At 38.7% G+C, this 19974-nt stretch overlaps 1 protein-coding gene across 1 annotated transcript in view; it reads left to right on the top strand.

The window, feature by feature from the left end:
* The window catches only part of LOC117422615 (hemicentin-2-like), a gene marked incomplete at its 3' end in the record, with an annotated part of 45904 nt that extends 26723 nt beyond the window's left edge, over positions 1-19181 (top strand). The window contains 9 exon segments of the mRNA XM_058987063.1: positions 399-512; positions 1146-1198; positions 2417-2567; positions 4034-4595; positions 10972-11120; positions 12396-12465; positions 13152-13341; positions 15299-15821; positions 16135-19181. Coding sequence (XP_058843046.1) covers positions 399-512; positions 1146-1198; positions 2417-2567; positions 4034-4595; positions 10972-11120; positions 12396-12465; positions 13152-13341; positions 15299-15821; positions 16135-16154 — 1832 coding nt within the window.
* Positions 19182-19974: the final 793 nt, after the last annotated feature.

Here is a 19974-nt window from a genome sequence, read left to right on the forward strand (position 1 = left end):
AGGAGAAATAAAAATAAAAACTTCTTCTGCACAAAAGAAGAGCAACTGATTGAAATGTATGGCATATTGTGGGAACAGAAAACCAGCATTGCTGCAGGAGGATACATTATGATGCTTAGCATAGAAATTCTCTCTCTCCCGCTGAACGTTCCCAAGTAAAAGATAAATAATATATATTGTTGATTTTAGACCCATGATGTGTGAATAAAAATATCAAAACAATCAGGTTCATGTTTAAAATACAACGCTGCGATACGGAAGGGTTAAGCAGTGCCTCCTTTAAACACTGCAGGGTGCTCGGTAACACTTTTAAACAGGTTTGACCACTTAGAAAGCTGTGGTGTTGAGCTGTGTGGATATAAAGTGCTGGCAATGTATCTGAATATTTGAATTTGTAGATGAAGGAGCTCTTCACATAAGCAATATAAGCTATCATGATGAAGGCAGCTATGTCTGCACTGCTGAAAATGTAGCTGGAAGGGATGAGAGGGCTGGAACACTGACAGTATCGGGTAAGTGACTAGCAGCTGCAGTAACCTAAAGGGGATTCTAGGTGGCAGTATCACATGTTAGAAAGCAGTATTTCAAAGCCTCGTAGTGATATATTCAGACTTCTAACTGAGCAGGTGTCAGTTTGATATCAAAGTGATATACAGTATCTGCATCTAGATAGTGCCAACAAAAGAAGAGCAACTGATGCCCACCCACATAGTGAGAATGCGTCTGATAACCTTTGACCTCATGTAGGGACTGACCTAAAAACAACATCATTGTAAAGCTTGTTTAAGGGCTTTCCAAAATAAATAAAGGATTTAAGCCATTGATTGGAGGGATTAAGTAACACCATTGGGTTACTTGAGCTGGAAGGGCCGTAACTATCTCTTCTATAAGCATTGCATTCTCATGAACCAGCTTGACCAGTTCAAAAGCATTGCTGTTATTCCAACAGGATTATTTTCTATAGTTTTTATTTTGTGGCTATATGACTTGCTGGTATTGACAACAAATATAGGAGATTTATTGGATCTGTTGCTAATTGAGCGCATTGGTAAAACACAAGCTAACTTTTATGAATACGGCACAGATGAAGACTACATGTTGTTTGTTGGTTTGATGTATAAATATAAATCCATTCTCATTTAAAGGTCACGACCGAAGATTTGATGAAGCAGAAAAGGCTGAAGAAATCGGCTCAGGGGTGAGTTAAATCACACCAGTGGTATTTTATGGCTGGTTTGTAACAATCCTAAGGGAGAGCTTCATTGTATCTATTCTGTGCAGCTGTGTAGCTTACCATCAAAGCAACAGGAATGGTGGAGGATTAGCTGCGGATCACTGAAACAGTCAGTTACATTGTCACAACTGCCATGGTGGATAATAGGGGGTCATCTTTACCATCATTCAAAGGTTTTAGTTCCTAGGCTTTTCAGGGTACATACCTGGCTGGTTGTTGTATAAGGGCCCCATGGAATTCTTGACAATAACGTTTAAAAATTCCTTAAAGATATCTTAGTCTCAACAGCTGTGCGTCTAATTCCTGCTGGAGTTATTTAGATGCTTTTTACTGACCCACTTAACGTTACAACAAATCATACAACAAAAATACAGTGTAATGCAGTTCATACACCGCATGATACTGTAGGTGCATCAACAATAGTCTTTTTAATTCAAAAGAGTGATTTCATTTTGTGCAGGAGTTAACCTTTTACAGTATTACAAAGAGTTGCTCAGCCGTGTGGTGTTCAGGGGAGTCAGGAGAGTGCAGGTTTGAGTCCTGGCTGTGCAAAGTCACAGGTCTTTGCTGGGGATTCCGGAAGGGGTGTCACATTGGCTCTGGTGCTCCCATTGGCTAGGGAGGCCAGGATCCTGGTGAGCTCAAGCAGACACCTGAAGGGCTGGCCTTGGTCCTTCAGAGGCCGGTAGCTGGCTGACATCCTCTCTCGAGTTCCTGGGTGTAAAAGAGGAAGCTGACTCGGTCGTAGGATCGGAGGATGCCCACTGAACCTTCAGTTCCCCTGAACTATATGGGAAATTGCTGCAGTGATTTAATTGGACAATCTAAACTGGTGACAAAATTGGAGGTAATGTAATTGGGAACTCTAAATAATAAACACAAAATTGTGTTTTTTCTAAAAGTTCTAAAAACTATTTTTAAAAGAAATAGTGTAAATGAGTAAAAGAAAAAAGTGTTTCATATGCTTTGACAGTTGGCTGTGAATTACAACAGTCATTGTTTGTCAAGGTGACTAATGTATGGGTTGTGATTCAATTATTCTCCATATATTGCACTGTAATTTTAAATAAATGATCCAGTAAATCATCACTTGCTCCACCAGAATTCCATTGTTGGGTTCATGCCAATGTTTAGTGCATCAATAATCAACGTTGCTAAATATCAGTGTTTACTGTTTTCTAGAATCTGCAAAGAAGCTACATTTCTGAATGGAAGAACTTGTTCAGCAGCCAAGCTCCAGTGAATGAAAACCCCAGCGATGACTCACTGAAAATGGATATCATACAAGAGCAAAGCGATCAGTCCCCGGCTAGGAGTGAGAACAAAGGAGAAAGTGAGTCAACTACATTCTTTGACATTTAAAAGATATACTTGTCTTCCAAACAGCATTTTTTTACAGTGTTCCCCTTTATAAGGCTGCCCTTTATACCACAGAACCAGTTATAATGTGGCATGGTCGTGGCTCGCATTTCCCCTGTAATTCAAAACTTCCAGCACTTTCATTCTCATTATAAGGAGGAGCACAAATAGCACAGCCTTGTAACTATGGCTTCCGAGCACTATAGCGAGCACTGTATTAACATTACTACAAGCAAACAAAATACAGCAAACGTTCATACATCACATGATACTGTAGGTGCATCAGTCATTTTACAATAGGATTTCAAGATTTTGCAGACCTAAAGTCTTGAGTTAAAATCTTGCTAATTTCATACTAAAACTATGAGAAAAAAAACAGACTTTTTTTAAAGGTCCCCAATTGTACAATGTTACCTGTTTATTTTTTTTCTTTTTATTTTTTTTTTTCTTTTTTAAATTTAGTCGTCGCCAATTATTTTACCCCGGTTTTCACCCCAATTTAGCATGCCCAATTATTATCTGTATCCCCGGCTCACCGCTCGCAACCCCCCCGCCGACTCAGGAAACGGAGGCTGAAACACGCGTCCTCCGAAACGTGCTCCTTCCAAGCCGTCATTTTTCGCACTGCAGATCCACAGCAATGCTACCAGACCTATAGTGCCGGAGGACAACACAGATCTGGCGGCTCCGCTGCAGAGCCACAGGCGCCCTATCGGCCACAGGGGTCGCTGATGCGCGGTGAGCCGTGGATTCCCCTGCCGACCTAAGCCCTCCCTACCCGGGCAGCGCTCAGCCAATTGTGCGCCGCCCCCTAGGAACTCTCGGTCACGGTCAGCTGTGACATAGCCTGGATTCGAACCAGCGATCTCCAGGCTATAGGGCACATCCTGCGAAGAGCGCCTTTACTGGATGCGCCACTCGGGAGCCCTCAATGTTACCTGTTTAAAGAATAAAAGTGGATTGTGAATGTTTTTGTAAGTGTGCCCACAGTCTTCACCAAGCCTTGGAATACTGGACGGATTATTAAAAATAATCTGATTGCCACTTGATTCCTTTAACATTTATTCAGTATTAGGAAACTCACATGTACACCTATATTCCAAAAAGTTATGGAATAAAAGTTACACTGTAACTTATTTCACAGTATTACAAAGTAAAGTAATTTTCATTGATTTATAATCACAGTAATATCCTTGCACAGGGGGCCTAATCCAGAATATAGCTTGCTTAAATATAATTGATACATTCTGTAATTGAATCCCAGCTCATTAAATAAGTAAATGAGAATTCATCAACTGTACATTTATTAAACACTGTCACCTTAAAATAGGTGCAATATTATTATTATGAGAACAGTAATTTGCACATATTCCCATTTAGACAGTGCTGTGTAAAATATACTGGCACACCACTATTTTTAAATCTAATTCATCATTTCAGCTCCTGTTCCACACCACGAGATTGCCACAGAAGTGTCTTACTATACAACTACAACTCTGACAGTAGATCCCCCAAGCTCAGCTGGCCTTGAAGACACAACAGCACCCTCCGAAACACCCACTGGCTCAGCTGGTGCACAAGACTTCACTGTTACAGTACCTTCATTGAGTTTAAAAGACCCAGACTTCACTGCTTCATTCAGCCCTGGATCCCTGCTTCCGATACCACTAAAGTCCACCCAGCTACCTGCCCCTGCCCCAACACCCATCCAAAATGCTGCCCCCATGGCAGACTTTAACACACCTGAGGTCAAAAGCTCTTCTCAGTTAGAACTAGAAACTCCCCAGACCATCACAGCTCTTCAGCCTCTATCTGAGGCTCAGACTCACCCACCGGATGCATACTCCCACCTTACTACAGTGGGCAGCCTGCACTCTGTCCCAGCAGAGCATCTTCAAAACCGGTCAGGCAACTCGTCAAAGGCGGGTAACTCTGAACTGACAGAATGGCCGAAGAAAAACACGTCTCAATCGCCCATGAGAACAAGCAACGATATGGCACAGTAAGCATTTCACACTTTACAAAACAAAATTGTTGATAGCTTTGTCTGCAGAAGGATGAGAACGGCCAGAAAACAAACCCACTAGAAATAAAATGTGTGTTTTTTGAGTCAAACGATTAAAAAAGGATTACAAAATGTAAGCTCAGTTTGTATTATCAAATACTCAAAACTAAAATAAACAAAAATGTAATGATACACGTTTTGAACAGAAGCCTTTTTCAATGTCAAAGACCTCTTCACTTTTAGTATTTTTCCCTAAAATGTTTTTGTTGAGTGTTGTTCTTTATTTATATTTGTTTAGCTTGCAGAGAAGTAATGAACTCAAATTTAATTTGAAGAATCATGAGTTCACATGAGTTGTTTGTTAAAATGCGAATTTGTTTTTTCTACTTATGCTTATGTTTTAATCAACAAAACCAGAAAACCCACCAAAATCTGTTTGTTTGAAATGTTCTGTTTTTACCACATTTGGGAATGCTTCTATGCAGACGTAGGTATTTCTTTAAATATTTAACCGCAATTTCACCTTATCTACATATTGGTTTAATAAAAAGAGCAGTAAGATCAAATGACAGTTACACAAGATTGTTCACTCTGGAAACCGTTATCTAGCTAATCTTCGGGTTTAGCTAAGTGAAACAACTCTCTTCGGAAATGTTTTCTTTGGTTAAGTAATCAGAAATGAAATCTCTTTATCTTGTAAAAAAATAGTTAAATTATGTTGTGTTTCTCAACATACAGTGAAAATAGTAAGTATTCACCCCCCTTGGACGTTTTCAGTTTGTTGTGTTACAACCTGAAATCTTGATGCATTTAAATGGATTTTTTTTCCCTTTGATTTACACAACCTACTCAACACTTTGAAGAGGCAAGAGAATTTTTATTGTGAAACAACAGTTAATGAAAAATAAAAAAAAAACTGAAATGTCTTGGTTAGATAATTATTCACCCCCTGAGTCAATACTTGGTAGAACTACCTTTGGCAGCAGTTACAGCTGTGAGTCTTTTGGGGTAAGTCTGTACCAGGTTTGTACATCTGGATCGTGCAATATTCGCCCATTCTTCTTGGCAAAATTGTTCAAGCTCTGTCAAATTGGATGGGGATTGTTGGTGGACAGCAATCTACAAGTCTTGCCAAAGATTCTCAGTCAGATTCAAGTCTGGATTTTGACTGGGCCACTCTAGGACATTCACTTTCTTGTTTTTAAGCCACTCCAGTGTCGCTTTGGCTGTGTGCTTGGGGTAATTGTCCTGCTGAAAAGTGAATCTCTGTCCCAGTCTTTGGTCTTTTGCAGACTGAAGCAGGTTTTCCTCAAGGATTTGCCTGTATTTAGCTCCATCCATTTTGCCTTCTACCCTGACAAGCTTCCCAGTCCCTGCCGATGAAAAGCATCCCCATAGCATGATGCTGTCAATTTTTGTTTCATCGGACCACAGATTCTTTTGCCGCATCTTTTCAGAGTCTCCTACATGCTTTTTAGTTGCTTCCTTGCCACTCTTCCATACAGGCCAGATTTGTGGAGTACCTGAGCTATTGTTGACATTCTTCTGATGCGCAAGTTATTTCTCCCTGGAATTTCTTGTGCTGTAGCCACTGCAGTCTTAAAATGATTACTCACATGGATCAGTTGGATGTGACGGTCCTGGGCTGGTGTGGTGATGTGGCCTATCCCTCACAGAGCCAGCTTCCTGGTTTCTCTGGACTAGTCTGCTGATTGTTGAAGCAGAACATCTCATTCTCCGGGCAACTTCTCTCACAGACAGGCTGCCTTCATTCATGCTAATAGCAACCAGCCTGGCCATGGTCATATCTTTTGCTGATCTTGCGTTAATTAAAATCATGTATTTTCGAATGGCTATTTATACAAATTCTTCATCAACTCATTTTGGCAATTTTTTTTAAATTTTTTTTTTATAAATTTAGTCGTTGCCAATCAGTTTTTTTTTATTATTCTCTCCCCAATTTGAAATGCCCAATTATTTTTAGGCTCAGCTCACCGCTACCACCCCTGCGCTGACTCGGGAGGGGCGAAGATGAACACACGCTGTCCTCCGAAGCGTGTGTCGTCAGCCGCCCGCTTCTTTACACTCTGCAGACTCACCGTGCAGCCGCCTCAGAGCTACAGCGTCGGAGGACAACACAGCTCTGGGCAGCTTACAGGTAAGCCCGCAGGCGCCCGGCCAGACTACAGGGGTCGCTGGTGCGCGGTGAGCCGAGGACACCCTGGCCGACCTAACCCTCCCTCCCCCGGACGACGCTCGGCCAATTGAGCGCCGCCCCCTCGGAGCTCCTGTCCACGGTCGGCTGTGGATTAGCCTGGACTCGAACCGGCGACATCCAGGCTATAGAGCGCATCCTGCACTCTAGCGAGTGCTTTTACTGGATGCGCCACTTGGGAGCCCCCATTTTGGCAATTTTAACTCCAATACCAAACACTGGCTTGGTTTACATGCACTTGAAAATCAACTACAGTCATGACTGTGTGATGTCACACGAATACATCGTGAAACAGCAAAAGAACGACCTTTTGGCAGCACGACTTTAAGGGCAGGGGCAATAGCTTTCTCACAATAAAAATAGCTGTAAAAACCCATGTAAACTGGAGCAAGAATCATGCTTGTGGCTCACAAAGCATTATTCTTGCTCCAGCTGATGCATAGTTTACACACCCTAGTCACTGTAAGTCGCCTTGGATAAAGGCGTGTGCTAAATAAACAAATAATAATAATAATAATAATAATAATAATAAAGAAAGGCTGTACAAAACATAGACTCCCCCCCAACACACACACACACACACTGTACATTTATGGACTACCTCAACACTAGAACCGCCGCGGTTATACTCATACCTACAACCACCGGTACATTTTAAACACCATCAATATTAAAATGAAAGACTAACTGTCGGACACAACTTAAAAGTTTTATTCAAGCACATCATATCAAACATCTGCACAGCCAAAACGCTGTATTTAAATGGACAATTAAACATAAAAGGGTTTGTTTTCTAACTTATCACATATAAAGCACAACTTTAAAAAATGAAAAACTATAATAAAATAAACATTTCAAAAGAAACTAGCGTGTAAACAGGTATATGCACATACAAAATTGTAAAAACAAAAGTAGTTTTTTTTTAATCTAAAAAGAAAGTAACATATGATTTCTTTTGCATGTGGGTCACTCGCAGCACAGAATCCAGGTTGAGCTGCTGCAGCCTGCTGCTTTCTGATTGAAATGTTTCTGCTGAAGCGCTGTGGCTAGCTTCAAGTAATCTCTTCTACCTTGTACAAAACAAAGGAACTGTTGGCTGCCAGTTGCAGTAGAGATAACAACAGGCTTGTATGTACAGACGTGCTCAAATTTGTTGGTACCCTTACAGCTCATTGAAATAATGCTTCATTCCTCCTGAAAAGTGATGAAATTAAAAGCTATTTTATCATGTATACTTGCATGCCTTTGGTATGTCATAGAATAAAGCAAAGAAGCTGTGAAAAAGAGATGAATTATTGCTTATTCTACAAAGATATTCTAAAATGGCCTGGACACATTTGTTGGTACCCCTTAGAAAAGATAATAAATAATTGGATTATAGTGATATTTCAAACTAATTAGTTTCTTTAATTAGTATCACACATGTCTCCAATCTTGTAATCAGTCATTCAGCCTATTTAAATGGACAAAAGTAGTCACTGTGCTGTTTGGTATCATTGTGTGCACCACACTGAACATGGACCAGAGAAAGCAAAGGAGAGAGTTGTCTGAGGAGATCAGAAAGAAAATAATAGACAAGCATGGTAAAGGTAAAGGCTACAAAACCATCTCCAAGCAGCTTGATGTTCCTGTGACAACAGTTGCAAATATTATTAAGAAGTTTAAGGTCCATGGAACTGTAGCCAACCTCCCTGGGCGCGGCCGCAAGAGGAAAATCGACCCCAGATTGAACAGAAGGATAGTGTGAATGGTAGAAAAAGAACCAAGGATAACTGCCAAAGACATACAAGCTGAACTCCAAGGTGAAGGTACGTCAGTTTCTGATCGCACCATCCGTCGCTTTTTGAGTGAAAGTGGGCTCCATGAAAGAAGACCCAGGAGGACTCCACTTTTGAAAGAAAAACATAAAAAAGTCAGACTGGAATTTGCTAAAATGCATATTGACAAGCCACAATCCTTCTGGGAGAATGTCCTTTGGACAGATGAGTTCAAAACTGGACCTTTTTGGCAAGTCACATCAGCTCTATGTTCACAGACGAAAAAATTAAGCTTTCAAAGAAAAGAACACCATACCTGCAGTGAAACATGGAGGAGGCTCGGTTATGTTTTGGGGCTGCTTTCCTGCGCCTGGCACAGGGTGCCTTGAATCTGTGCAGGGCACAATGAAATCTCAAGACTATCAAGGCATTCTGGAGCGACATGTACTGCCCAGTGTCAGAAAGCTCTGTCTCAGTCGCAGGTCATGGGTCCTCCAACAGGATAATGACCCAAAACACAAAGCTAAAAGCACCCAAGAATGGATAAGAACAAAACATTGGACTATTCTGAAGTGGCCTTCTATGAGTCCTGATCTGAATCCTATCGAACATCTATGGAAAGAGCTGAAACTTGCAGTCTGGAGAAGGCACCCATCAAACCTGAGACAGCTGGAGCAGTTTGCTCAGGAAGAGTGGGCCAAACTACCTGTTAACAGGTACAGAAGTCTCATTGAGAGCTACAGAAAACGTTTGATTGCAGTGATTGCCTCTAAAGGTTGTGCAACAAAATATTAGGTTAGCGGTCCCATCATTTTTGTCCATGCCATTTTCATTTGTTTTATTATTTACAATATTATGTTGAATAAAAAATCAAAAGCAAAGTCTAATTTCTATTAAATATGGAATTAAACAATGGTGGATGCCAATTACTTTTGTCAGTTTCAAGTTATTTCAGAGAAAATTGTGCATTCTTTGTTTTTTGTGGAGGGGTACCAACAAATTTGAGCACGTCTGTATATATATATAAAATTGAATATTGTAGGTTATATTCAGAATAAAAACATGTATTGTAAAAGGCTGTTCTAGTGTTAATGAAATGTAACTTTTCGATGTTCCACAAACACACAGTAGTAAAACTTATAGAAGTTATATTTTATATAATTTTGTGTGTGTGCGTGCGTGCATATGTGTGTGTTGGAAAGGTAACCAGACAAGTAGCTAATGCGCGGCGTAATTCGGAATGTGTGCAACAACACATGAATTCATTTCTCTTGTTAAATGTTTTTATCTTCATGACAAGCTCTCCTCACGATATTCAGAGTCATTCTTTTCCTAATTAGTAAACAGACACAGACATTTAAATATCCCCTCACCTAAATGACTATGAATTGAGTAATCTGCATTGGTACGGCCGATTTTTTTTCCTAAATCAGATCTGCATAAAAACGCATTTTCTGAAAAGTACAGCAAACAGGTGGTGAGGAAAACTGTCATGACTTGTGCATGTAAACGCCGCCATTGACCACCTGGCGTTTTTATGAAATCACATGACTGGAGCTCAGTATTTTGTTATCCCAAGGAACAATACTACTCAAACAATAAACAAACCTGCTCACTAGTTAAAATGTAAATAACATTACGTATGTGCCCAATGAGCTATGGATGTAAAACTTAGTGTTGCGTTTTCATTGTGCATCATTATTTGTATTGTCACCAAAAAATTTAATTTAAAATTAAAATAGCTTATGCCCATTATTGGTTTATTTGAATCTTAAATTCTGCAAGAAGAACCCAATATACTCTGGTAAATGACATAGATGTTGGAGCTACTCTACAATTTACAAAATACCCAGAATCATTGCCTTATATAAGATTACAAGCAGCTGGAAGATATCTCTAGCACATTATCTATACATATCTGCAGTACAAGATATTTCTTTACCAAGTAATTGTTTCCACTGCAATAACTTGAATGACATTTTCACACAAGAACCTGAAACTTGGTAGAGACAACCAATATCAAGACCTGTGTTTTAAAAGCAGTTGGATTACATGTTTTTAACCTACTACAGAGTGGACATCTGTTAGTGCTATTTAACTCTAGTTAACATCAATCATTTTAAAATATATATATTTGTAAGAGTTAAATCGCCACATTTTGTCCTATATCTAAAGAACCACTTATCGAATTGTGATGAAACTTTATAAAGACATTCTTTTGCACAAATGATTGAGAGTATCAGAATCTGAGTACATGTGGAGGTGCTTGCTACTGTATTAAAAATACTGAAATACGTGTTGATACAGTAGTACTTTATGGACAAAATACTTTATGGACTCAAATCCGGCTGTAAGTATTGTCCTGACCATCTTCTAACCTATTCTTTGCTTGATCTTGCAGGGACAAGAACTCGTGGTTCCCAGTTCTGGAGAAGCATGACATTCCCATTGTTGTGGGGGTTGGAGTCTCGCTTGCTCTCATATTTATAATGATGGGTTTTTACTCCCTAGTCCAGAAAAATGAAACTGCGCCACCTGCAGGCAGAGGCTGTAAGTTACAATAAGAATAAATTAACTGTGAACTTGGACTGTCCCCCACACTACCTAGAAACAAAAGGAGTTTCCATAGCAACTTTACGGCAACCAAATCATACTAAAAGGCATGTTTCCAGGTACCATACATTGGGGGTAAGCTTGACATTGGTCTATAGCAGGGGTGCCCAATCCTGGTCCTGGAGGGCCGATGCCCTCCTGGTTTTTGTTCAAACTGTACACTAAATTGATTAACTGGACCAATTAAGCTTCTAACAAGGGCTTGATTGGTCCAATTAAGAAATTTAGGGCACAGTTGCAACAAAAGCCAGGAGGGCATCGGCCCTCCAGGACTAGGATTGGGCACCCCTGGTCTGTAGGGTTAAATGTGTCATGGAAAGCGTTTAAAGCTATGTATTATTATTGAACCAAGTTGTCTCAAGTTATTTGGTTTCCAATTCTTATTTTGTTTCTGTTTTTCGTCATATTTATTAAGATATTTTTTTTTAAACATTAGCTCAGCAAAATTAATAGCTTTCTGCCGAGAACCATTTGAAGTTACCTTAAGGGCTTTTTCCCCTCATCAATGTGAGATTCAAGTTTATAGTAAGAGATTGATTAGTAGTCCCACCTCCTGAGAGATTCTGTTCACAGTTGCATTTTTATCTGCTGTTAACGAGGTGCTTGGAGAACCAATCAATTTTGAGTGTTCTTTAATATTCAGTACTTTATAATTATAATACAATTATGGCATTTCTCTTTTCCCTAAATATTTTTTTTTTAAATCACACCAGATTCAATCCATCTTATTAGCAGCAGCAATTAACTAAACTACATCACAACACAGTTGTCTGCAAGACTAAATATCAGGTTAGTCTTTTACTGTAACCTTTAGTCTCACACTGAAGACACAAAAAGACCTTGTGAGATAATGAAGTAAGGCACCTAGAAATGGTCTTGAGCAACACGGTCTGGGGCCATAAACCTTTAAAAATTATGTAATGAAAGACGGAAACACGACAAGACAGGCGAAACAAATATTTTTTAATCCATTCCATTCTACCTTTAATGTAGGGTTATTAATTCCGGGCAAGCAGCGGAAGGTATTTTTTTTAATATTATTAAAGTCACTTTAGAAACCAGTAGCTAGGATTAATAACCATGCCTATCACTTTCACACAAATATTACTGACATACAAAACTACAACTGTGTTCTGCGTGGTTTCATTACTTATGAACAAGTAATGCAAAATATCGTGTGATCAAGCAGGTTGAAAATGTGTCTCTTTGCAGGGCTGCGTAATTCGGATGCCTCAAGCAGAAACAGCAGCAAACCCGAAATGGCAAGAACGTATGAGAACAGGTACTGTACAGACACACTGCTGATTGATAGATTACAACCTAAGTGTTGTTCAATTGCCTATGCTTGTTTCACAAGGTCAATGCATTTGGAATATACAATCTTCATTTGAATTATGTTTGTAATGTGTGCAATTAGGTAATTGATATTATTTATTTAAATAAAACAGGAATCATATACTCTACACTCCCAACAAGTACTGATTTTCCTGGAATGTATAAACATTTCCAAGACACCAAGTGATTTAAACACATGCCTTCAGGAGTTTTATTTTGCTTATTAAATAAAATATGAAATCATATTATAAACCAGTTCAGGCACATACGTAAGCTCCTCATAATCTCAAGTTTGATGTAGAGTGTGACAGATACATGGTTCAGTGAAATAGTTCGATGACATGTACAATTTAAATGTTAGTAATGTTAAACATACTGGGTACTGATCATCATATTATGGTCTTCATTTTTTTAATGAGGATCCTAAAAAAGGTGTAAAATAAATGTGACAGTCGAGCTACGTATGGGGGGGGGGGGGTGCATTTGATAAAATCCATTATTTATGTGGATGAACAGGTTTAAAAAACAAGGCCAAATTCAAATGGATTCTGTCATTTTCTATGTGCTATTATTGCTGCATTAAAGTAATATAAACATCTGAAATGAAAATATACCTTCTTGCCTTAAACACAGAGCTTTTGAAGATGATACTGTGGTGGCAGTCATCGAGCAGAGCCCCTACAAAAGCACTTCCAGATCCAGCCAGTTCGACCCCAACACCATCACAGTGACTGCTGAGCTTACACCCAACACACAGCAGGAGAGTCTGGAATCCATCTTGGAAAACAACGGCGAGACACTGCTGGAAACAGGCCTGGAGCAGGTCTGACCCTTGCAGGCCTTGCCTTGCTTTAAATGCCCTGCATAGCCTGTTGTAATGGCTGGAGTTTATTATTGAAATTAGGGGATTTAATAGATTAATGATTCATTGATTAGTCACACCCCTGGGCTTGTCAGTATCAAAAAACGGTGCCCGAAAAAGAAATGTTGAAAAATGGCAAGGGGTACTTCTAAAACCTTGGCTAACTTCCAATTACATGTAAGCACATATTTTCAATCTGTCAAATTACATGAAAGTAAATATATGTATGCTAAACATTAGCTGCCATTTGCAGTACACAGAATTATGTTAATACTTTGTATTACTCGTAATTGTCTTTCAGTACAACTTCATATCACTAGCAAACAGGTATGAGTAATTGTTCAAGATTAAAATCACTAATATTTAAATACATTTTAAATTCACTATACTATTTTCTGCTGATCTTACTTTGTTCAGAAAAAAACCCATTGCAATTCAATATCAGAAATACCCTGTTGTTGTTGTTGTTCCATTGAAACCACCAGAGGTTAGGAGCACCTCTAAATTTGCTAAGAGGTTTTTAAAATGATAGTAAAACATATTTAGTCATTATTAAGTGATCAGATTTTTGAGGTCAGGACTGTGTATACGTGTGGTAAGATGACCTCAGTGGTTATAAGTGTGTCATCCCAAGATAGTAACACTGACCACTTTGTCCACACAGCAGGCCCAATGCATTCCCTATGTGTATCAGCCTTCCTTGCTGATGTGATCTTTATTACAGAAGGGTTATTCCTCTCTCTGTGATATCCTGGTTCAAATGTGCAGTATTCAATGACCCCTTTACAAAAAACAGCTTCACAAGAAAGCTTAAAAAGGTGCTCAACAGCAAAGAACCACAATGTTGAACAGCACTACTCTTCAGTTATAAACAGTCCTTATCAGTGCAGTTAAAGTGAGACTGGGAAGCATAAACATGTTTCTCCATAATAGATGCTTGCTTACAAAATTTCTGACCTAGAAAAAAAAAGATTCTTTTTTTTTTTTTTACAACGGAATGGAATACACTGAAGTTTTCTAACGATTCTTTAAGCTGCAAAAACACATCCTGCCTTGAATCGATTGTATACGAGATAAGACTTGCTTCTGCAGATACAGTCATTAGGATTTTGATGGCTATCTTAAAATGCAAAATTGTAGTTGATTAGTCTTACTGATTTGAAAGGAGTGATAATTAAGCTTCTAACATTCATTGCCTTGCTTCGTATTACCAAAATGTATTTATCAATTTTATTTAGTATCAGCAGCAACATTACCACTGGGCTTAATTGTCATGTGCTGAAGATCATTATTTGACTATTATAAAATGGCAAGAATAGAAGGGGCACTCTCATTGATTAACAAGTGTTGCATCCTGTGCAGATATGCCACCATACTAGCACAGCTTAGTACTTTCAGAACCACTCTGCCTGCTTCACTTGACAACGGATTCACTTTGGGTAGGGTGGGGGTACCATTTTATAAGCACAGTGACACACATGTTCATATATGGTCCAAACTGTCTTGGCTTCACCTCGCACCGAATAACACCCCTACACATGCGGATATTGGACCATATTTGTGTTATTGCTTTCTTGTGATTCCTTTCATCTGTCTCTAGTTTACAGTATGTTCAAATCCACTGTTCCTGCTCCAACATTCAATTTCCTTACTTCAGCTACATCACCACTGTCCCCCAATCTGCTGTTTTTTCTAGTTGAAATGACTTCAAAGTTTAAACTGATGCTTCCTGGTTATTAATTACTTCCTGTGCCAATGTTACAAGTGCGTACAAGAGGCCTTGGTTAAAACTTATTTTAAGATCTATTTGACCCATTTCTCTTACTGTTCCTTCCTTTGCTGGTTGTAAAGTGCCTTGCAAAACGCTGACAGGAGAATGATTTTCTTTTTTTTCCCTTATTGTTCTTTTTCTGTTAAGGAATCCGAACTGCCTGCCCACAATGAGAAGAATTCCACCCTGCCAAACCCTGGAATCAGTCTGAAGTGTCTAGATGCCTGGACAGGTAACACTGAAGGCAATGAAGAGGCTGAGCCCTCAGTCACTGCAGTGGGTCTCAGCAGCGCTAACCCTACACAACACCAGGAAGCCGAGGCGATGGCCCATCCAAACCCAGCTTCCCTTGAGGAAGGGGTGCACACATCCTTTACCTTCCAGATGTCTGAACCAAGCGGGAGCAACACCACCCCCATCAGACACAACATCAACATCTCCCGCAGTCTGCTTGCTCCTCTGGTCCTGTCACACAGTGTGTCAGTGAATGAGCGGAACAGCTCAGGGTTAACCACAGTGGCTGTGGATGTACACTTTTACTCGGGTACACCTGCTCCATCCACTCTACCAGGCCTGGTTCTGAACTCTGGAACCATATACTGTCCTCCTTCCTCCAATGGGCAGACACCCTTTCCTGAATATGACCAGCAGACCTCTTCAGTGCATTACGGTAGGTATTGGATTAAGGTAAAGGCATTGAAATACAAGGCAGCGGTTGAAACAAACGAATGTGACATGTTGCTCGTAACACAATTGTTCACCCTTGTTTTCTACCCAATTTGAAATACCTCATTTGAATGTCGCCTGAACTCTGAAACCAGCTTACCTGTATTAGTATCCAACAATCATTTTCCTTTCTAGTTTATACGTGTGGTTGCTGCAGTTCTGTCAGGTTTTGTAGCATTGCCTTGTGTTCAGCTGATGTGCGAGAAAGTTTTAAGACATACCTTTAAGTTAAAAGTAACACATTCTTATTTGTTTAGTGCAAAGAACCTGCTTATAAGAGTACAGAAGACCTGGGCTGGAGAATAAGTATGTGTTGAAGATAGAAAATGGACAGATCAATTCCAAAACCAAGATAGAATAACCTGTAAGAGGACTCTTGTTCAGCAATAGAAGATCAGGAATTCATCAGGACCAGTCAGGATGGATCAAATGTACCGGTACCAGCATGTTGGGGTCTATGTTAATGATCATCACATCTTGTTAACTTTATTTTAATACTGCTGGTGTTTTCCCCCAGAGTGGTGCTTTGTTAATATCACAGAAGAGACAACACAGCTGACATAGATACCAGTATTTTTTTTTTAGATGATAACAGTTTAGATCATTAAAAAGACTTTAATATTATCAAGAAAGCATAGATACATTCTTTACTATCATTGCCTTAAATATCATTAGATTGTATTATACCTTTGGAGACAGTTTTCACATGCTCTTTAAACTGTTTTCACAATTTAAACCTTATTAGGAACCACAAAAAAAAATTCACGTAAGTCTGTCTAAAGCCTCAGTGTATGTGTCAGAGCCCAACACATTTCCACAGTCATTCTGCATTTACTCCTGATTAATTGCAGTGGGTAAGCGACAGGCATTTCATATTGTGTTCATTAGAAAAAAATTAAATGGGAGTGTAATCAGTGGTGTGCACATAGGATTGTTTGAAATCTGAAAGCGTTTAAGTGGGTAGCACAGTACATGCCAACAGTAGCATAATTCATTAGCACTGACCTGTGTTGACCTGCATTATCGCACCACAAACTGACTTTAGCAATTATACCAAAGCAATCTCTAAAGCTTCATTACTTAAACTCATTCTGTATGTATATTGGCAAAGCACCTCAGTACTGCAGTGGAGACAGGAAGTCAAAGCTCTCAAGTTTGCATGCGAGATTTAGTACGGTGATTTTTAAGGCACACCCAAATTATTTTAAATTACGATTTCTTTTAAAACGTTCCTTTTTTTTTGGTCATTTGCTTAAACAGGTTATCATATATTTACTGGCTTTTTAGTACTCATTGCATTAGCTGTAACCAGATAAGACAGCTGAAATGATTAAGCTTGTTTTGTTTTATATACAAATCTCACAAGCTTTACAGCAATCTGGCAAAGTCTGGTAAAAGCTACACTCTGAAACGTCATGAAACTTTTGGTTATGAGTAAACAAAACAGACAGTCATACATAAAAATTACAGCTGAAAATCTTGTGAGCTTTAGAAAAACCTTTTTAAAGTATATTTACAAGAATGAAGGAAATTCCAAGTTAACAGCATTTCTTAATAAACAGCCAGATTAACTTCTATAGTAAATCGTGCAACAAAGCAATCTTGTGTTGCTTTTTGCATGATACGTAAGAATATGTCAGTAGACAGCTTTCTCAGAGATTTGCATCACTTTGTTTGCTTAAGAGTTCTGTTCATGTCAGATAAAACCTAGGATCTGGTACATTAGGAACAATATTAAACAGAGACCAATCTCACTAGTAAGATCTGATGAAGATTGCATTCTTAAGAAACACGCTCTGTTAATACAGTACATCCTATTAAGTAGATGCCTGCATTTTGTATTTTAGCACTATGACAGTACTTTGAATATTTAACCTAACAGTGTCTGAAATATAGTCAGACAAAAGTTAACATTGTCATATATGCCAGAAGTATCAAACATGAATGACATCCAAGATACTATCAAAGGAATCCTCAATGCTTGCCATCTAGTTTTGTCTGTAATTTCAGGTAAAACTCAAAAGAAGGAAAGTGAAATAGACGAATGTTTCGACTGTAGTATTAGTGCTTTATTATATGTGTGGCTCATTCTGGGGTATTTTGCACAAAATGTATATAATAAGTGACTGAACAAATTATATAAATATCATACACATTGGTTTAAGTGTCTTTCACTCTCACCAGGAAAGCGATATATATATATAAAACAAGGATTCTTGTTGTAGATGGCAGGTTTATTTTTTTCTTTTGTGTATTATGACAAAGTTCTCATTCTGTTTTCGTAGCTCATAGGTTATCAAGGAACACTAAACAATTAAAATAGAAAAAATATCATATGTATTTTCAACATTAAAAAAACATGTTTATCTCAGCACTGATACATTTGAAAAGCTTTATTTATACACGCAACAACTAAAATACGCAAGATGCCGGCAATTTCATTTGGAACATTTGCTTAGACCTTTTTATTTATACAAAAATAAACAATTCACACTTTAGGTTACTATTCAACATTTACTTGAACAGTACATTTAAATGTATTCCTAAACAGATGAACAATAGACTCTCTCTGATCTGTGATAATGCTGTGGTCTTATATTGCCTTGCAAAGATGGTTTTGTAAAATTTAATCAAAAGTATTTAATCAAAAGTACAAATAAAAAAAAATGTTGGAATCGTTTGTCAAAATGGTACTAGTGTATTTTCAAGTTTATGCTATTTTACAATTAAGGATTAATACGTAATTTGTTAATAGGGTTGCTTTATAAAGAGAACGTTCTCTGAATTTATACTTATGTGGTATTTCAAAAATCTAACACACTTTTGTTACATCGTAACACTATTCCTCAAAGCAGTAAGCATTGGATATTTTTTACAGATCATAGAAAAATGAATTGTGGTATAGTATTACATTCCCATTTTACAGTAGGTACAGTGGGTGTTTTCAGTAAAAGGATTTACTGTACACTATGTAAAGAGTACTGACTAGGACCGCTCCTCAAACTCGGCACTCATTTTGATTTACTGTGCATAAGAATTGAACTGGTGCTCCTACAACCTGGAGCACATGAAGTATACCTACAGTGTGGTGGCAAGATAAATGGACTTCCTCAGAATCAAAGTGAAAATAAAATCTGCAACTAAATGACCTACAGCAATATAATAAGGAACCCTAGAGTTTTACTCTGGGAGAGTATTAAATACAGTGTGTGGTTGATACAGCCAGGTGTTGGGTACAGGGCTCCTGTGTTTCAATCCCAACACCTGCCACTGTGTTTATGGATGATGGTGCACCAGCACACAGAGCACGTTCAGTCACCCAGTGGAAAGAGACAGTGGTCAAGTCAATGGATGTCAGCCTGGAAATGTTCACCCAGCACAGCAGCTTTCCAACCCTGAAAGATGCCCTTCTTGAATGATATACACCATGAGACGCCTGTCACACTCTGGTAGGGTCTGTTTCACACAAGCTTAAAGGACACTCCACACGGTATTAACAGATCCCAGGGATGTTGCCTATTTTCAGGCACAATACACACATCAATATTTCCTTTAGTCACGTCTCTACTGGAATTCACCTTACATCATTGCAGATGTGTGGGGCATGGCTTTGTAAGTCTAACAGGCTGAACATTGTGTACAACATTTGAAGATAATACCTCGATTCGTTTTACTCTCATGGCAGTCCTGTTAGGTTGAGTTTGAGGACATGGCTGATGGCCCATTTTTCGCCTCTAGTGATTGAGGACTGTTTTAGCATATTGAGTAAGTATTCATTCTTTCTCAAGATGCTAACTTCAATTGATCTTTATCTTCTAAAGACATTTTCCTCCTGTTCCCTTTATCTGCTTGTGCAACTGTTGCGTAAGTCACCAATATGTTTATAGATACATACAACTGCACAGGTTCAATACTTTCTGCAAAATCAAGTTTTCTTTTCCATGAAGGTAGGGTGGTAATGGTAAATAGTCAACTTTCTAAAAGCTTATATTGGATTATTTTTTCTTGTTGGGGGTTCCGATGCTTTTCAATAGGCCATTATACCCTAGCGAGACACTATTTTTACATTTCACAGCTGCATATTCAGACTGGCCTGT

Source organism: Acipenser ruthenus, chromosome 15 (genome assembly GCF_902713425.1).
Source record: "Acipenser ruthenus chromosome 15, fAciRut3.2 maternal haplotype, whole genome shotgun sequence".
In the NCBI taxonomy this organism is placed as follows: Eukaryota; Metazoa; Chordata; class Actinopteri; order Acipenseriformes; family Acipenseridae; genus Acipenser; species Acipenser ruthenus.